Source organism: Zosterops lateralis (assembly GCF_965231275.1).
Source record: "Zosterops lateralis genome assembly, chromosome: 1".
NCBI lineage: Eukaryota > Metazoa > Chordata > Aves > Passeriformes > Zosteropidae > Zosterops > Zosterops lateralis.
Window position 1 is genome coordinate 14,450,394 of NC_139762.1, and position 19,630 is coordinate 14,470,023.

General features: G+C 39.1%; 1 protein-coding gene across 5 annotated transcripts in view; it reads right to left on the minus strand.

The window, feature by feature from the left end:
• CREM (cAMP responsive element modulator) overlaps window positions 1-19,630 on the minus strand; it is a 35,684-nt gene that overhangs the window by 12,243 nt on the left and 3,811 nt on the right. Inside the window, exons 1-5 of one of the 5 annotated variants that reach the window (XM_083856263.1) lie at window positions 18,349-18,452; window positions 17,676-17,793; window positions 10,450-10,596; window positions 5,195-5,286; window positions 4,911-5,056 (exon numbers count right to left, since the gene is read on the minus strand). In XM_083856263.1, coding sequence (XP_083712389.1) covers window positions 4,911-5,056; window positions 5,195-5,286; window positions 10,450-10,596; window positions 17,676-17,793; window positions 18,349-18,389 — 544 coding nt within the window. In that variant the 5' untranslated portion in view covers window positions 18,390-18,452. Of the gene's footprint in view, window positions 1-4,910; window positions 5,057-5,194; window positions 5,287-10,449; window positions 10,597-17,675; window positions 17,794-18,348; window positions 18,453-19,630 lie in introns of those variants that run through there. The other 4 variants (XM_083856265.1, XM_083856262.1, XM_083856264.1 and 1 more) reach the window with 4 other exon arrangements.

Below are 19,630 nucleotides of genomic sequence, written 5' to 3' on the forward strand. Positions count from 1 at the left end.
CTCCATGGCCCTCCTCTGGATCTGTTCAAGCAAGTCCTTGTCTGTCCTGTGCTGGAAAAGCAGAGCTGGATGCAGCACTCCAGGTGGGGTCCCACCAGAGCAGAGGGTCAGAATCTCATCCCTGGATCTGCTGCCCATGCTGCTTTGGACGCAGCCTGAGATCTTGCTGGCTTTCTGGGCTGCAAGCACACATTGCCAGCTCATACTCAGTGTTTCAGCCACCAGCACATCCAAGTCCTCTCAATCCACTCATTGCCCAGACTGTATCCACATTTAGGATTGCCACAACCCATACACTGGACCCTGCACTTGGCCCACCTTCCACACCTCCAGTCAAAGATACTAAGTAATACTGGTCCCAAACCAGATCTCTTAAGGACACCACTCATCACTGGCCTCCACCTGAACATCAAGCTGTTAACTGGAGCTCTTTGAGCCAATTCCTAATCTACCAAATGATTCACCAGCCAAATCCACATTTCCTATGTTAATTAAAACAATCCTGAATCTTCAAGCTGAGAACCCAATTCCCAAGGAGTAAAAACTCCTTTCTCCCCCAAAAGATATTTAAACTATGAACACTGTATTTAAAGTAATCTGAGATGTTACAAAAGTCAGACAAAAAAAGATTCAGGCTTGCCAACTGCTCTGAGAATTCACTGTCAGATTACAGCATTTTATGCCATTCTTGAAGGTTCAGCTCTGCTTACCTCAATACAGGATTTGTTAGATAGCTATGTGAATTTTAGAGATTGCTGATTTCAAATGTTCTGACAACAGTAGGTTATCTCAAAAGCTCAACTTCAGATATAAACACTTGAAAGAGAATGAGATGGCCAAATCCCAACAGCTGAATTAGCTTCTTTTGGGGGAAACATGGAATTCCTCTCATGCTGAATTAAGTTCAGCGCCTTTTCTGCAATACTGAAACAAGGTTCAGCATGGACCTCCAGTCCCGTCTTTGAAATAAGGAGTATGTAACATAGGAATTAGCTGGGCACTGCACACAGGATCCCTCAGGCATTGAGAAGAAGGGGAAGAGTGTGGAAGGGTGTAGAGTGCAAGATGTTTCAGTCTGGCCTCCAAAGCAGAAAGTGCCCCATTTTAGGGCAGGAAAAAAGAGAGAGAAGAAGCAAGAAAAGTAAAGCATTGTATCCTCTACTCTTCACAAAGTCCAGGACAAGAGCAACAAGATCTGTCAACTCTACGTCCCAGAGAAGTTATAAAGAGCCAACTTCTTCCTCTCAGAGTTAGCACCAGGAATGGTACACCTACAGCATCACAGAACCATACCACATAAACCCCAGCCAGTTTGGCTTCCTAAGTAGTAAAACATCAGCATAGATTGATACAAACTCTTGGCTCCACAATGAACCTGGGTAAACAAACATGTCACAACTGTCCTGCAATTATTCATTCAGATCCCTATCCAGTACTCTATAAACAAAAGTGAATTAACTCCAGTAACTGCCTGCCTTACAGGACTGATTCCTGCCATATTCCCAGAACAACACACTGCCCGTCCACCCATTCACTGTCCTAATCTTAACCACTGCACACAGTTTGTTCTGCTGGAGCTCTACTGAAAACTGGGCCTTTTATGATGAGTACAGGACTTTCCTGGACTGTCCCTGTAGTTGAATGTCATGCAGGTGGATGGACGCAAGTGGCAGCTCCTCTTCCAATCAGGAGTGAAGACAGTACTAATACCACTCTTTGAGTATGATCATCAGCTCTAATCCAGAAAAAACAGATCTTTTTCCCCTCAAAAACTGGAAATGGAACTAAAGTTAATCTTTCCCAAAAGATTTCTTAATTCTCCAATTGCTGAAAGTCTATTCTAAGACAGCAAGTAACCCAAACAGACAGCAAAAGATCTAATAATTTTCATTTCCCCCTGCATTTTTTTTCATGCAGATCATCATGATATGCACAAGAAGGCAGAGGGATAGGGAGGCTGATTCACACACTCCAACTGAATGAACAACTCTGGCACATTAGACCACTACCACAGGTGAGGAACTAATAATTTTTTTCAGTATTAAATAACCAACATGACAGAACTACAGCCAACAGAGTAGGTGTGTAGTCAGATGAGATTACGAGGCTCCTACACAAGACAGCACCTTGTGCAAAATTATCCATTTCCCTTGACAGAAAGATCACACATATGTTGATGGAGGTAGCTGGCAAAGACATTTTCTCTGGTCATGTCAGTCTGTCTGCCTCCAGAAGCCAAAGCCAAGAAGCTCTAAGAAAAAGATATTTGGAAACCATGGCAACATATCATTTTGGCTGGTGAAAAGTAAGTAGAGAACAGCCATCAATGCTGCTAATAGACAAAAATACATTTGTTTTCCAGAAAAATTTACCTATCAAGTTCTACCAAAAAAAGTCATCCCAGACATCCAGACATAAACACACAGTCAAAATGATCTTTTCAACTAAACTGCCTTTCCTTTGCAGGAATAGAGAGAACAGCAGAAAAAAAAGGAACCAGCAAATGTAGTAACATCACATCTCTTTTAAACCAGAGCACAGTGCAGATGGCCACAGTGACACCACAAGGCGAGTTCTTCATTGCCACGGACACTGCACAAGCTTCATGTGTAAATTTCTGGGTGCCTGCACAGGAGAACCTGGGCTGCCTATGCTGCCCAGGGAGAGAGAAGAGTCCTCAGGCACAGCAACAACAGGCAGAAGCACAGAGCTATGGACAGGAGGTGTAAAGATGAAAGAGGTACATGGAGTGACCCTCTGCATCATATCCAGGCTAAAATCAACACTGGAGCTGCTACATTCCCACCCAGTCTTCCTGGTTTTAGCTAACAACAGTTCCTGAGGATCACAGGCAACCAACAGGATGGCTCAGAAATGCTTTAGGTCTGTGCTTCATAGATGTAAAGACTAGGGGTCAACAGTCAAGCTCTCTTTACTAAGTTACAAATTAAGATCCCCCTTTATTACAAAGAAATGACCATCCTGGCTACCGCCTGGCCTAACCAGAATTAAAATACACAGACTTTGCTGAGGCAAAAGATATTTTAACTTACAAAAATGAACTTTAAAAAAACCCCCAAATTAATGAATTAATAAATTCAGCAAGAAAAACTATTTCCAAGAAGAAAAAGCTCACAAAACAAAGTTTATGAGCCAAAACCAAGAGAGCCCATGAAGGCTGACATTTGCATTTTGAAGCAATGCCCCATTATGATGAGAACCTCGATTATAAAGCACATGTTTTCAACTACAACTATAACTTACTCAAAGAAAAAGCAGCCAAGAACAGAAATCTCCCAAGCTTGGCTTATAGCCAAGTTTAAATTAAGACACATAAGATTTAATTACATTTTTGTGGATTCTGTTCTCACATTGTCAGTGTTGCTCTGTTGCTTAATATTCAGAAGTAAATGTCTGCTTGAACAAGAAAGCAAAACCCTTGAATTTTGTTATTCACTTAAACACTTCCCTATCACTACTGTTTACAGGTGGGTTCAAATGAAAATATATTTCCCTAGGAATCATCTCCTGCAAGACACTGCAGTCAAAGTACAACTCTGGCTTCCCACAGGAAGCTACATTTAAACCTAAGCTTTAGAATTTCTTAGAAATCCTATAGGTTACAGGCTCACTAGGTAATACAAAGACATTATAACACTTTGTTTTAAGCCTTGAAATGGCAAATATATATATATTTTCTTTATTAAACCTCAGCAAAATCAAAAATACAATTCAAAAATTGAAGAAAAATATTTAATTTTTCTTGGAATACAAGAATACATGAATACATGCCAGATTCTGTACTGGACAGTTGTAATTTGGACCATGGACATCACACAACAAACATTTATTTATGTCTATAGCTTACAGAAAGGATAAGAAAAGCAGCATAGAGGCAGAAGCAAAATTACTTTCTATGCTGAAAGGATAGATACAGGCAAATTCTGTCTTCTCACCATTAATAATTAGTTTAGATGCATAAATTAAAAATAACTTAAGAATTCTAAAGGTGAGTAGAACAAAACTAGAGCCATTCTATCCTCTTTTATATGCCACTGCAGTGTTTTAGTAGACTTCCTCTGTTTTCTCACTTCAGGAAAAAGCCTCCACAACATTTCTTATGCAATCTTCCTGTCATTATATCAAAGGAAAAACACCTGCACTTTAGTTGTCTACTTATGAAAAGATATGAAAAAACCCCGACAAATTGTGGGAGTGAAGCTTTATAAAATATAAATTTTTAAAAGAGTTATTATTATAAAGTTATCCAAACTAATAACCGATTATCTGATTATGTACAAAGAAGCCAGAGAGAGCAAGCTATGCAACAATTCTACTATAAATACAGGAATAAAAATATCCAAAAGCAAATCTATAGAACAGAACCATGAATGTAACTTTTTAACTTGCATTTGGATGATGTATCAAATATTGGAAACCATGATTTAGGTTAATTCTGCTGTTAATGTGTAGGTACTTCAAAACTGGTGACAAAAAGACATGGTTCTTTTAAAAAGGAAAATAGGAACTTAACAAGTAATTTCATATTCGAGTCTTACATTTCAAAAAACTCTACTTGCTATTTCATATAATGAATAGCACTAGTACATAGCAAATCACAAGAATTTGAAACTGCAATGATTTGTATCATTAAACATTCACATAAAAGTATCAACATTTTTCATTTCAGCTGAGCTTCACTTCCACATTTTAATGCACAGAAGCTCTAGAAGGACTAAATCTAGCAGCCAACAAATACAAGTGATTAAAAGTCTATAATCCCCATGTTAGAAAAAATTAATAAGAATTACTTAGAAATACAGACAAAATCAAACATCCTTAATGCATTATGTAACTCCTAGGAACAAAGCTGTGCTGTACATCATCACATAGTACATTTGCAAACATACGGTATTGCCCTGTGTTAGTATGATACAGGCTGGTTGGCATGGCCATTGCAGAAATACCAGAAGGCGTTCCTTCATCTTCTGACTTCTCTTCTTCTTCAATCTTCGCTACTGCAGGAGCATCTGATGAGAGCTCATTCAAAATTTTTCTAAAAAAAGAATGTGAGTAATTTTATGTACTTGAAAATCCATACCCATAAGGAAATCAAATAACTGACTTTTATCAGTTTTGCTGTAATAAATAAGCTGCCTTTAAAACCAGCAAAACCAAAATTAAAAGTCCTTACCGGTATGAAGGTCTTCTTGAAAGTATTTCCCTACGTTTTTGAGAATCAATTATCACTTCTGGTTGTGCAGCTTCATCTGCAATCGATGCTACCTGTAATAGCAAAGTTCCTGAAATTCATAACTTCATTTTTAAAAAAAGCAGCAGAGTAAAATATTTTTAAAAATTCCTTCCATGTTTACATACGGGACGTTTGTTGACTTATTTATCACCAATCACGGGACTTTGGACTACTTTTTCCAAAGCAATTTGCAAATTCTGAGGTTACCCAGACATAGCCATTCAGATAACATCTCCCATTTGAAAGAGAAAAAAGTCAATATAATCCAGGTTACTTTTTTTGTGGATGACACTTAGAAAAAGTACTGAAAACAGATTTCTTTAAATATAAAAATATTATACAATTTAATTAGCTCTTAAAGTGAGCTCAAACATCTAAAATACAGAATACTGTGCTAATGTGCCTTAAATAATAATATACAATATAAAAATTTCTTCACACCACACCAAAGCTATTTAAAAAATAATTTTATTTAAATATACACACTTATTAGACTTACTAACACATTCATAAATACAAAGATATTGCTTAGCAATGTTGTATGAGTTTTGGAAATGCCTGAGAAGTCCACAGTATCTCATTTTCTCAGACCTTTATGATTTTCATACATTCTTCTTCTCTTAAAATTACCCTAGACAACATTAAGGCCTGGGGCTGAACCACACTCTTGACCAGCATCTATCTTACTACACAGAACTGAAAGTCATTATTGAACAAGGAAAAGGCATTATTTTCTTGGATTCTTTTAAACTACTCAGAACTGTTGCGGTGCTGAGATTTCCAAACTGAAACAGTGTGAAAACCTTTTCACATAAAGACAGACCAGACTCCAGTTTCAGATTAAGCACTTTGTTAAATTAACACTGAACAAACATGATGTAAGAAACTACAAGACTTCAAGTGTTTGAACCAGCTGCAGTGGAAGCTCAAGGAGTATAAGGAAGAGCTCTAGAATTAACGCATCTGCCAGTCCCCAGTGTTTGGTACTAGAAACAAAACCTGCCTGACCTCAACAGAAAATGATTGTCTGGAAGGTTCTGGGAACTTATAGGTCTGGGTCACCTCAACTCAAACCTGTAGAACTATACCTTGAAGGAACTGCAGGTTATTACAGAACAAAATGGTCTATCCACTTGTTAATTTTATTATATTACACTTCTGTGTAAAAATATTTAAAGTAGCCTCATTTTTCTGGGTAATATGCAACAAATATCATTAGAACTCTATGTCTGCCACCTAGGCAGTGAGAGTTATTTCTGCATGAGTAAGTACAGATGTATAGCTCCAAACCAGACACCAGAGCTGACTGCAGAGATACAGGTGCTTCAAGAAGTCTGTGTTCCTCCTTTTGCAGGACAGACCAATGCTGAGCACCAGAGAGAGATCCTGAAAGACATTTCCCTCCCAATATGCCTTCATCAATCTCCTTATGGACTGACCTTCAAGTCTCTGGCATAATCTTTCAAAAGTAAGATAGAAAAGCACAGCCAAGAGCGAGCCTGAGCACCCTAACTGAAAACAGAATTTTCATTCTGCTGGGGCACGGGGGTTAATAAATAACCTATTTGTCCCAGGACAAAGAGCTCAAAAACAAGAGTTCAGCTGTCTTTAAATCATCACATTTCACTAACAGCTACCAACAGACCCCCTAGTTTATGAAGGTAGCTCAAGAAGTTGGGAACAGTCATACTTTACAAAGAAGGTATGGAAACCTCAAGATGATTTAAGCATTTTAATGCATTGTGTTGGTTATACACAGCCTGGGTTTTGGTAGCAGAGGGGCTGCAGAGATGGCTTCTCTGAGAAGCTGCTAGGAGCTTCCATGATGTCCAGCAGAGCCAATCCCTGATGGCTCTGAGGGTGGACGTCCCACAGGCCAAGCCAGGGTCAATTAGAGATGGTGGTAATGCCTCTGCATTACCATATTTAGGAAGAAATCAAAACAGAGGTTGGGGGCAGTTTCAATTCTAGCCAGAAAAGAGGAGGAGGTGTGAACATGTGAGGGAAACAACATGGAGACACCAAGGTGGTGGAGAAGAAGGGGTAGGACGTGTTCCAGGCATTAGAGCCACGATTCCTCTGCAGGCCGTGGTGAGGACCATGGTGGAGCAGCGGTGCCCCTGCAGCCCATGGGGATCCATGGGGGATGCAGAGATCCACCCACAGCCCATGGGGATCCATGGGGGATGCAGAGATCCACCCACAGCCCCTGGGGATCCATGGGGAATGCCGAGATCCACCCACAGCCCCTGGGGATCCACGGGGAATGCCGAGATCCACCCACAGCCCATGGGGATCCATGGGGGATGCCGAGATCCACCCACAGCCCCTGGGGATCCATGGGGAATGCCGAGATCCACCCACAGCCCATGGGGATCCATGGGGAATGCAGAGATCCACCCGTGGCCCATGGGGATCCATGGGGAATGCAGAGATCCACCCACAGCCTGTGGGGGCGGTGCCCACACCAGAGCAGGTGGATGCCTGGAGAAGGCTGTGATCCAGTAGGAGACCCATGGAGAGACAGACCTTACTCCCAAGTTGGAGCAGCCTGTCCTTACAGGACTGCACCCTGTGGAAGAGTGACCCATACCACAGCAGTTTTGGGAGGACTGCTGCTCAAAAGATTGGTGCCACGCTGGAGAAGTTAACGGAGAACTGTCTCCTGTGGGAGGGATCCCACAGTCTCACTGGGGAACAGCTTCTCTCCCTGAGCAGCAGAATAAAACCCCAGGTGATGAACTGACCAAAACCTCCACACTTTGCCTCCCTGCCCTGTCAGTGGGAAGGAGGGAGGGGCTGGGGAAAAAAGGTGTTTTTAAGGGCATATTTTACTTCTCATTATCCTGCTCTGATTTTGTTAATAATAAATTCACTTTATATCTTTAAGTTGAGCCTGTTTTGCCCTTAGAGTGTTTTATCCCAGTCCTTATCTCAATTCATGAACCCTTTGTTAAATTTTCTCTCCTCTGCCCAGCTGTAGCAGGGGAGGGTGAGTGAACAGCTTTCGTGGGTGCCTGGCATTTGGCCAGTGTCAAACCACCACAATGTGGAAGAAGACATTTTCCACAAATTTCAAAAGCTTTCATTTTCATCATGACAAAGAAAGAAATGAACACTTTAGATCACTCTAATGGCAAGCAAACATGACCACAATGTCAAAAAACAAACCATTGTAGTTTTTTCCTGGACATCGTTCAGATTTTGACTTTACCTGTTTCAACTTCATTTGCATTTGAACAAATTTAACTTCAAACTCATGTTAAGTCTTTCCAGGACCTGATACACTACAGGGGGGAGTAAGCAATAAGTCAAATAACAATTTAAATCTTCCTACAAATAAAACAACATTTAACAAAACAATAAGGAATGCTATAAACGTATTTTTTCATCTAAAAAGCAACATTATGAGAAAAACTTTTAAGCACTTTCCAGTTGAAAATGGCAGATGTTTGAGGGAGAGGTCATGCAAGCTTCAACATAATCCTTCAGCATACTTCTTTATTCCTTTTTTAAACTGATATAATTTCCCAAGTTCCCCACTGTCTGGCAGGGAGAAGGGAGCAAATTAAAGCCAAATGATCCAGAGGAAATGCCAGGTGGCAGGATTGTGTACTGAAAAGGATCACAGAAGGGCTGAACATCCTCTGAAATTGAGTCTTCTACACTATCTTCAAGCCCTTTCTTATCCAGATGAAACCAAAGCAAAACCCTAATTAGTCAGTATTAACTGGGAGAAAACTTTCCTGTCTCTACTCCTTTGCGAAAGGGTGGACAGCCAGAGTTCACTCAATACAACAAATAGTTGACTTCCATTCCCCTAAAATGACACAGCAGCAGCTGGGCAAGAGATTCCTGAGAAATTTCTTCTTCTGAGCTTTGAAAAAAGTTTTCTATCTTTGCATGTACGTCCTACACTGACATATGTGACTACACTGACTTAAAGAAAAGCAGTGACAGAAACTGTGAGTTACTATTGTGTTTCCTGAATAAAGGTTACACAGGAAAATTACCATTAGAAGGATTCCAATGAAAAAAGTATTTATTTTGAATACTCTGTTCTGACTTCAAGTTTGATCAAGTACCGACATCTACTGCACCTCTTTCAGTAGTGATCTAGGATTTCAAAACCTTGAGATCCCATCATCCACACCTACTGCTCACCAATAAAATATTCATTATCTGATCACAGTTTTATTCTTTTTCTCAAATATAAATCATACTTATATATGTCTTTTTTATTTCTTACACTAGAAAGTTAACAAGAAGCCTCTAACATTAAACATGGCTTCTCAAGACTGACAACACGTGGCTTTTCCTTAACATATTGCAACAGCCACAGGTAAAACCCTTCCCTCATAACAGGGAGAGGTGTATCATCTCTCTTACTAGAAATATCAATTGTATCTGCAAAAAGCAATTCAGCTGACATTTCCCAAACAGAATTTAATAAAACTAGAGCAGAAGTCCTCCTAGCTACAAGAAAAATGTAATGGGAGGCCCAGCAACCTTAGCAATCTTCAAAACACTGCAAATTCATTCTCTCTTGCCTTTTTTACTTTTTAAAAACTCTGAAAAGTCTTACACATTTTGCACTGATCCCTGTTCTCTAGTTCCAGCAACTTTAAACACGTGAACATTTGCCACATGAATGTTCGTTTTGAGGCTGGTGTCTAGATCAGATATTCTGGTATCTACATATCCACATCCAAAAAAGCAGTACAAGATGCTCTAACAGGGTCTGATAGGGCCAAAAAACAAGGAACCACTTGATACAACAAGCTTACTTCTACTGTGCCCAGACCCCTTCCAATAATAAAATAGGAGATACTTGAAAATTTATGAGTTCATAGTCTCATTAGAAATGCTATGTTCATAGAATTTAACAAAATGGAAAACCTGCAGGATGCACTGAAGGAAGGCCATGTTATGACACAAATTTGCTATTGCGTAAGTTCAGGCACAAGTTCCGAGATAATTTCTTTTAAGATAAACAGGAAGCATTAAGGAATTGCTACACAATGCTTGTAGAGCTGCTGCTGGTTGGATGTTTGCCACCTTTCCCCGTGCTGTTTCCTGTGCCATCTCAGTAAATCTTGCAGCACTGGTTGGAATGAAGAGAAACTGAAGGTGGGTTGGGAAAAGGGTTACGAGATACCAAATATTCATGAAAATGTAACAATAAAAAAGCTAACCTGAACAGCTTGCATATGTGGTGACTGAATGACTGAGGGCTGTGTGGCTTGAATGACACCCTGGACATGAACAGTTTGACCAGAAGGCAACTGCACTAGAGTTACAGCTGGAGATCCTCTTCCAGCACTGGAAGCAGCTACAGAAACCTGCAAAAATTACAATCATCATGTTTAAGTAAGATGCCTTAAGACTTCAGCAAATGCTTTTAGAAGTGATAACTAAAACAAACTGATTTTGTTGCCACATCTAAAATACCTTAGATGTATATAATAGTCACACATAAAAATAAATTAGTTTTACTGGTAAAAGGCTGGAAAGCTTAAATCTGTACCCTAACAAACTGCAATTATTTGGGTTTTTTTCCCTCCAGAGACTTTGTATTTTCTTTTCAATCAAAAAAAACCCCAACCCTCGGCCATCACACACTAGATCTGCTGTTGCTAGCATGAAGGTTAGGAACAATCTCCAGAAATTTAACAAAACTCATACATATTCACTGGAGTGGAATGTCACTGCAACAACATAAAGGGCAGAATGTTCTTAGGGAAAAAAACCCTACAACTGCTTTAGTTTTGCTTTGCTTATTAAGTAAGAAATTAGGCTTTTCGGATGTCTCAAGAGACATGAGAATTCTTCAGATACTGAAAAATCACCCTGTTAAATAAAGTCATACAAGGATTTGTAAACTGATTTAGTTTAATGGACTCCTGTTATTATATATAATTATATATATCAAGAAAAAGAGAGCTGGAGTATATCCGTGCTTCAAAACAACAACAAAAATAAAGGATAGCTGAATCTTCTCTAAGCCTAACACAGCCATAGAACAGCTTTCCCCAGCATGTAGCTCTCAACCCTCAGTGCTGAGAACTAATGGACTAACACCTATGGCTTAGAAATAGTTCAATATTTCTGCTGTTACTGTTAAATCTATTAACAGAAACAAGTAGTGATGCAAAGGGAAAACACTATGATCTCAATTTGTGTGATGAAACATCTCTAAACTCAGAAAAGGAAGACAATGACAAACATAAACCATATCATAAAAAGAAATACTGGTTTTCAATTAAACTGCATTGAAAAGTCTTATTTCTATATTCTGCATCTTCAACAATAAACTCAGACTCAAATATAAAATTCTGTTATTATTCCCTTCCAAGCTTTGTTGTCAGCTCCAAAGGTATCTGGTATGAGCAGTAAATATAAAATGAGATGAAAGTAAGAAGAAAAAAAATGAATAATACTGAATATTAAAAAAAAAAAAAACAGTTAAAGAAACTTTTGTATTTTTTATGTATTTATACTGAAGTGGTTTTTTAAATCCAAATATAAAAGCAGTTTTCATTCCTGATTCATAAGATACTACTTGTCTAGGAAATAATCCCTTCTTGAAGCAAGTGAAAGATTTTCACTACTATTAAGATACACTGCTATCAAAAAGTCTTAATGTTGGTTCAAATTGCCTCGAAGAAACAATGTTTCTAGGAACCAATGACAGGATCTTGTCAACATTCAGTATGCAATTGTTCAATTCTATAGGAAACTGAACCACTTTTCAGAAAACAGAACAATTGAGGGCATTTTTAACCCTGAAATGAGTTCCTTAAATCATTCCTTAAATGGCCTGAAATGGTGACAGGGAAATTGAAAATATAAACCGTCTTCTCAACCTATTCAACAAATATTAATGCTACGAGAAATTTGTCAGAAATAAAAATTTGAGATTAAGCTCTAGAAAGTCTCAAAGATCTGAAGAGTATGATCTATTTTGTGGCAACGCTTACATCCTAAACCCAAGCTTCAAGGAGCAATCACTGAGCAGTCTAAATGTTTACAAAGCATGCTGATTTTTCAAAACATTACAAAGGCAACTTCTTTCCATTTACTGCTCTCTTTGTGAAAACTGCAATTTGATACAATACTCAGTGGGTCAGAAAACTTTCTGAGTACAACAGTCATAAAACAGTAAAAGGTGAACAGTTTAAAAGTTTCTTTTTGGTTTATACAATGGGTCAGTCACACTTAATCAGGAAATAATCCAGTTCTTGAGATTAAGGAACTACATTCATTTTAAAGCTCCTAATTCAGTATAACCCCAAAGGTTAAAAAAAAAAAAATAAAACCTCACTCAGGTAATATTCTTTTAGACTAAAGTTTAGAATATAACAGGAGAAATTGTTTTATTCCCATTAATCCAGATAAGATATTAAATGAAGGGGGATAAGTGCTAAGGTAAGGGGAGATGGTAGTATCATAAAATTTTCAAGGTTCATACTTTGCATCACTTTTACAGATATTGGAAATTATTATTAGAATTTGATTCAGATTTCCCTTTACAGTTTTTAAGCTGAATATTCCTGTGTCAAATGAAAAACTAGAACATTTTCACGCAATCATGCGTAAATCCTGACTGAAACAGATTTGGCAAAGAAATTTGTTTCTGACATCAGTGATGAGCAATGCTACCTTTAACATCATTACTTCAAGGACTGTCTGGCTCAGCGACTGAAAACAATCCACAGAAGCAACTCAGGAACTCAGAGGCTGAGGGGAAGCTCAACACGTTCTATGGGTTCCATGCTGCTAGGCACGCAACAGCCACGCCCAACAGCTTCAACAAATACCAACCATGCAACCCATAATAGCAGTATGGTCCCATATCTCAGATATTTGGAAATGTAAGTGCTCCTTCTTCTACATGGGGAGACAAAAGTAGCCAGCAAGGATGACGAGGTACTGCCCTTCCTACTGAGGCACACACTCCTGCAGACAGAGGCTGCCCATCATTCATCTCACTTCACGATACATGGTCCATCTGAACAGTTATCCTGGGGATCCTGTGAATGTCAGATATCCTTTCTCTGCTAAGGACTAGTGAGGTTACCTTCACATTCAACCCCTCATACCTTCAGCATTGCCAAATGAACACAGGACACAGGCCCATCTGATTTCTGCCCCTGCTATAGACTTTAAATACTACAAGGACTCTAGAAGTCAAGGCCAATCCACACTGGAATCACGTAACCAAAGAACAAAGGATCTGCCACACTTGGGCACTGAGTAGCCTCTATGAGAAAAAGCTAGAGAAAAATGTTCTGATGAATTCCAAAACCACTGCCAAATAGAAGCACCTACTTTAAAGGAAAATAAGGTTAGGCTGACTCCAGATATTTGGTGCCACCATACACTTCAAGGAAGCACAAAATGGTGACATTAGCTGCACATTTATGATCCTCTAACATCAACTTTGCTAAATGGCCAGCACTTGCATTTGGCAGGCTTGTTTTAGAGCCTTACCTAAAAAGCCTAGCAAACTGCTACAGGTCTCAATCTCTACGGGGCAAGATTCAACTGTTTGATGTCAGGAGCCCACAAGGACAACCCCCACAGAGTGCTAAACTTGAACAGTCCCAGCTTGCAATAGCTACGTGCTCCAGGCTCTGAAAATCTCCCTGAAAATCTCCCTATGCTCTCTGACAGCAGCTCTCACATTGTAAATCTGACATATGTCTAATTCAGGGCCAACACCAAGAGGCCAACAGATGGTATCTCAGACAAGGTCAGCAGACAGCCCTACTGATAGACAACATGACAAGGTTAACAAAAAGTGAACCAAAGAGGAATCCATCAAGATGCAGAATTAAAGGAGAAAGAAAACACAATTGAAAGTGTTTTTATCAACTCTGAGAAAGGCTAAAGTGCATTGATCTTACATTGTTATATTTAGTGTGGGTGAGCACAGAGCAACATAGAATGCAGCATGGCTTCTAGAAATCCTGCAAAAGGAACATCTAATTTCTCTTTGAATACCATTGCAGATATAAGTCTTCCAAGATGTAAGCTTGACTATCATCAGTACTGTTAGAATATTCCAATACAAATTAGCTTCCTTTTAAGTACAGCTCTGTATGCAACAACAGATGAGCTGTGCATGTGAGACAACCCATGGAGCTCAGCTCAAAACAGGTTGAGAAATTTTCCATCTCATACCTCTGCTCTTTCTTCAAAGACATCAAGCTTTTGTACAGGTGTTCTGCACATTTTCAACTGCTTCTAAAGACAGCCACCAATAATTTTTTTTCTTACCTATTTATTTTGGTGGCTGGATCACAAAAACATTACCATGTTAATTCATCAACTGGCTAAAAGTGATGGATGCAAGAAATGCAACTATAAAGTGATCCTATGGTAGGTAATTTTATTTACAAAATAACAATTTAATGGACAGAAAGTGCATCTTGTCTTTGCTAGTTTCAAATTTACTCATTTTTGCTTTAGTAGAAAAAGCAATTTTTACTTTCAGCACAAAAATTGCAGGAGAATATAGTAGTATCTATGACATAAGCTAAGAACAAAATGCAAACACTATTTTTTCCTCTACAAATAATGTATAATAGGTTCTTTTTACCATTACAGGTTGTCCCATCACATCATAGTGCTCCAGCCCACACATTCTTAATGTGTCCTCTCTCTCCCAACAGCGGAGACATTAAAAACGCTTCAGCACAAAACAATCTCTGCCCTCTAGAGATTATCATCTTATGGAGTACCTTGTCCAGCCTTTTAAAACTAAGTAGCAGGTATTTCTTTAAAAAGCCTACAGAGGAGGGGGAAAATAAGTCAGCTGCTCCCCCGAGAAGAAGATTAAAATGGTGCCCAACTCCTATGTAGTTGTATCCCTCCCTCAGCATTTTGCTAGTCACTCCCTGACCAAAGTCATAATTCAATTAAATATCAAGCACATTAAAAACCATTACATTCCATCTGGACGTAAAAACTCCACCTGTCTTACTGGAAGGGCAGTCCCCTGTTGGTACAGATGCCCAGAGAGGTTCTAGAGATTCCATCCTTGGAAATATTTACAACCCAGGCAGACACAGCTCTGGCTGACTCTGCTTGCTTAAGATAATCTTAAAAGGTTTCTCCCAAGCTTGACCCTTCTACAATTAATTCTTTGATAATACACAGAAAACCACAAATTAAAAGAGAGTGTATTAAATGTTTTACTTCTGACTGATCAAGACCAAGGTTGAACAAATATTTTGCTAGAAAAAACACAAACGAAGCCACCATCCTCCCCCTCCCTCGGAGAGATCTGAAAAGGAGCTCTCAGCTTCAGTGACCAGGCATTTTAGCTCTCAGTAAGAATCAAGTCACCCATATCTCCTATTTCTGCAAATTTGCAACAAAATTAGTAGGAGGGATGATTGGAAGTTGGCACGAGATATTTCAGTCACTTGTAGTGGTTGTCTTCTCTTAACTGCACTCCTCCACAGGTCAAACAGGGAGAAGGGATCTCTGCTCCTCCATAACAGTCAAAATACACAGGCACTAGACAAGTGGCACAGACACAAATTCCTCAGAAATACACAAACTCCCCATGTGGACCACCACAAAACCAGTCAGATGTCCCATACAGAGGCCTCAACACCCAGGCCCAACTCTCCATGGCAAAGCCCCTCACCTTCCAAGCTAGCCAGGTAGGAACACAGGCTAAGAAAAGCCTACTCATCTTAAGGCAAAGGAGCGTCTCAACAAGGCCTGTCAGCAGTAAGTGCTCTGCCTGGGCAGTTTTACCACAGCAAATGCTGTGGCAGAGCAGCTGAAGGGCTGAGGGTGTGTGAGGGCAGCACAGGCCCGGAGCCCTCGGGAGGGACAGCAGCACCAGCCCCACCTGTCTGGGAGCCCGGGAGAGGGATGGCAGCTCCAGGTACCTGCCCCGAGCAGCTCTGACAGACCCGGGACTGCTCTCTGAGCCATCTGACCAAAAAAGGGATTCCAGATGCCAATTCCCGACTGTCACCCTCAGCCTTCAAACCGAGGTACATGTTTCAGTTTAGTGTTAAGCCAAGGAGACTGATCAATACTTCAGTTACTCATTTTAACTGGAAGGTATGAGACCCATACCCAGTACAGCTGAAAATTCACACACAGGACTCAAGCATTAAATGCAGACAAACATAGAAAGTGTTATACACTGCACAGTGTAGGAGTGCAAAAACTCTTCTACAGCATTAGTGACACTTTTGTCTCTGGATCCACATTAAAAATCCCAAGTGGCAGAATTCACAGCTGTCTTCTCCACAGACTATTGCATAAGCCAATAGATTGTACACATCAATCATCCTATGAAGTTAAAACAGAAAATTTGAACAGAACTTCTAAAGAAGAAATGAAGGGATGACATCAACAGAACAAACCAAATAAAATTCTTAAAGAAAAACAAAAGAAAAAACTGAACAAGCAATACTCCCAATGCTGCATGTTTCAAAACCAACAAAAAAGGCTGATAAATATTTTGCAGTCTACTTTGTGTCTGAAGATCTGACAAAAAGAGCAGCTGCTTTGAGTTTTAAAAACATACCTATAATGTAAATCAAGTATCTAACATACCAAATATATGGCATCAAATCTTAGCAAATAACTTCTAACATTCAGTGATGAAAAAATTCTGTAAGACATTTTTTAAAATCAGTTCTTTTATTCAAAAAAGGGCTTTTAAGATCCTTTAAAGTGGTCCATACACTTTTCTGAAGCTATAAATCTTAGTGCTGTCAGGAACACCATTTCTCTCAAGTGCCAAATGTTTCAGTATATATTTTTAATGTTTGAGAATTGTCACTATATAATCTTTTATCTATTAACTAACAAAGAATAATCCAGGTAGAGCAACCATAGAAAACATGTAAAGTATGGCTTTATTAGTCCAGACACTGTCATTGGATACACAGAGATGAAACAAAACAAGCAGACATTTAAAATGTACTTGTGATTAGATGAAATACACTCAGTGTAAAAACTGGAACTAAAAGAGAACCATGGGGTTTTTTATTCATGTTTCCATTTTTGTTACACAACACATCTTCAAGATACACAAATGGTTTAGATATGCTTGATCTTGTAGTCACGTCAATTCTTAAGACTGTATCCCATCTCTACAACAAGCACCTTGTGAAAGTGAAAGGAAAAAACCCACGTGTCTACTGATCACTCTGGTCTGAACGGGCTCCTAAAAAGGTTACCTTTTAACAGACCTGATTTTATATTAGTCCTTTGTTAACTACTGAAGACATAGTTTCCAGTATACCTTTGCTGTATTTTTCCTATTTAATATAAGAAAGACTTATAAAACATGAGAATGCCATACAAATGGGTAGTTTAAAAATCACTGCAGCTCTGAGTATCACTTCATTGATTCTTCTCATCTTTCCACATTCCAACTTACCTCAGATCCTGAGGAAATCTGACTTTGGCCTGGCTGATTCTGAAGGTGACCAGCACTTCTCTCAGTCATAGAATCCACTGCATTGTCATCCTGTTCAACCATTTCCATGGTCATCAGTCTAAAAGTAAGTACATATACATTTAAATAACTCAGTACAGGCAGCTAGGGAGAGTAATTCCAAACTATTTGGAGCAGACAGAAAATAAGTATGTTTCTGTCAAATTGAAGTCCTGTCTTCATTCCCCTGTATTAAAATATTCACTCATATAGCCAGGAGCTCTAAAACAAGTATTTTGGAAAGCTGCAGGGAGAGGCATTTCTGGAGATGGTTCTCAGGAAGGGACAAGCAGAGTCCCAGGATCCCGTGCAGTGCAGGCAGTGCTGCACACAGAAGGCCCCTTCAGCCTCAAGCTGTCCAGCAGCCATGGGCTGCTACAGTCCTCTTGAACCTTCCAAGATGCCTATTCCCTGCTGCCATCTACACTTGAATTGTCTGTAAACTACTCACGGCTGAAGAGTCACAACAATTCTTCTCATTTTACAGGTTTAAAAGTAGGGTCGATTTCATTGAAAAATAAGCAACTTGCTGACCCTCTGTTTAAACTAAGAGTTTAAACTTCATAGAGAAAACTTCCAAATCTGCTATATATCTGCTATATAAAAATACAATTACCTGACAGCTCCTTTCCGATATTTCTTGGCACACTTAGTCATAACGGAAGGTGTGAGTTTTAAAACAAGAGCTTGGATCTCTTCGGCTCCCTTCCTCTCCTACCAAACCCTGCACTGAAGGTGCAACATTGAACAGGTGATGTCAAACATTACCATAGCAACAGGTCAGTTTACAAACAGAACAGAGACAGGATAGGGTCAGGCAGAGGCAGGCAGGATGCCCTGCAGCCACGCTCCCACCTACACCCTACTTACACAACCAACTGACAGCCGCAAAAGGAAGACATGATATTAGGTGAGGGATTTTAGAGACACCAAATCTCGGCTCCCCAGGTTCAGTTTCTGTAACAAGGGGATGCCAAGCCTGACTGAAGTCAAAGTTCAGTTTCTTCAACTGACTGATAGTTACTTTGGTAACTTCTCAGGACTTACACTGAGAGATGCAAGAGACAGGCAAGGACTGCTACAAACCTGACTCTGAGGCTCTGGAATTTAGTCCCACATGTTATAAGTTAACTACATTAAATACAATTAAATGTAAAGCAAACTCCTTTTGTGGCACTATTTTACAGAACATGTCACAATCTTTGAAGAGAATAAATTTTACTGGGGTTTTTTAATCAATTTTTTGCCCAAAATAAAGGCATGAAAATTTGAAAAGATACCCAGTCAAATGATGCAGAGAAGCATATTTAGAGCTCATTTGCCTTCAGTGGTACTGTACTGAACAGACTTAACAGTACTATGGCTAATAGTAGCAAAGCTGCAAAACAATTCAACATCTTATGGGTTAACATGAGCATTTCTGCTCAGAGAAGTTACATACTCTATACCAGTATCAATTCAGATTAGAATCATGGGGAGCCATGAATATTAGAATATAGGGAGCTATTTTACACCTAAAATCTTCCTACGTTTTTGTCTTGCTAATTACCACTAATTACCTTTTTCTTTAGATACAATCTAATTATATATCTACTAAAATTCACCAATCTAACAGCTCTAGGGAAAATATTTTCACCAAGCTTTTCACCATAATTTCCTATAAGAAGATGTTATCTAACTAAACTATTCTGGTTTATATATGTGCAATATAATAACAATAATAAAGTAGAAAAAAATTTCCTTTGTAAACTAGGACCACCCACAGAGTCTCAAATATGAAAGATCTATGTGGTTCATATATGAATAAGCTTCAGAATAGCTCACACACCAAGAAAGAGTAAATAATGCATAGGTACTGGCAACATATTCATTGTAATCTCTTCCTAAAGATGGGAATA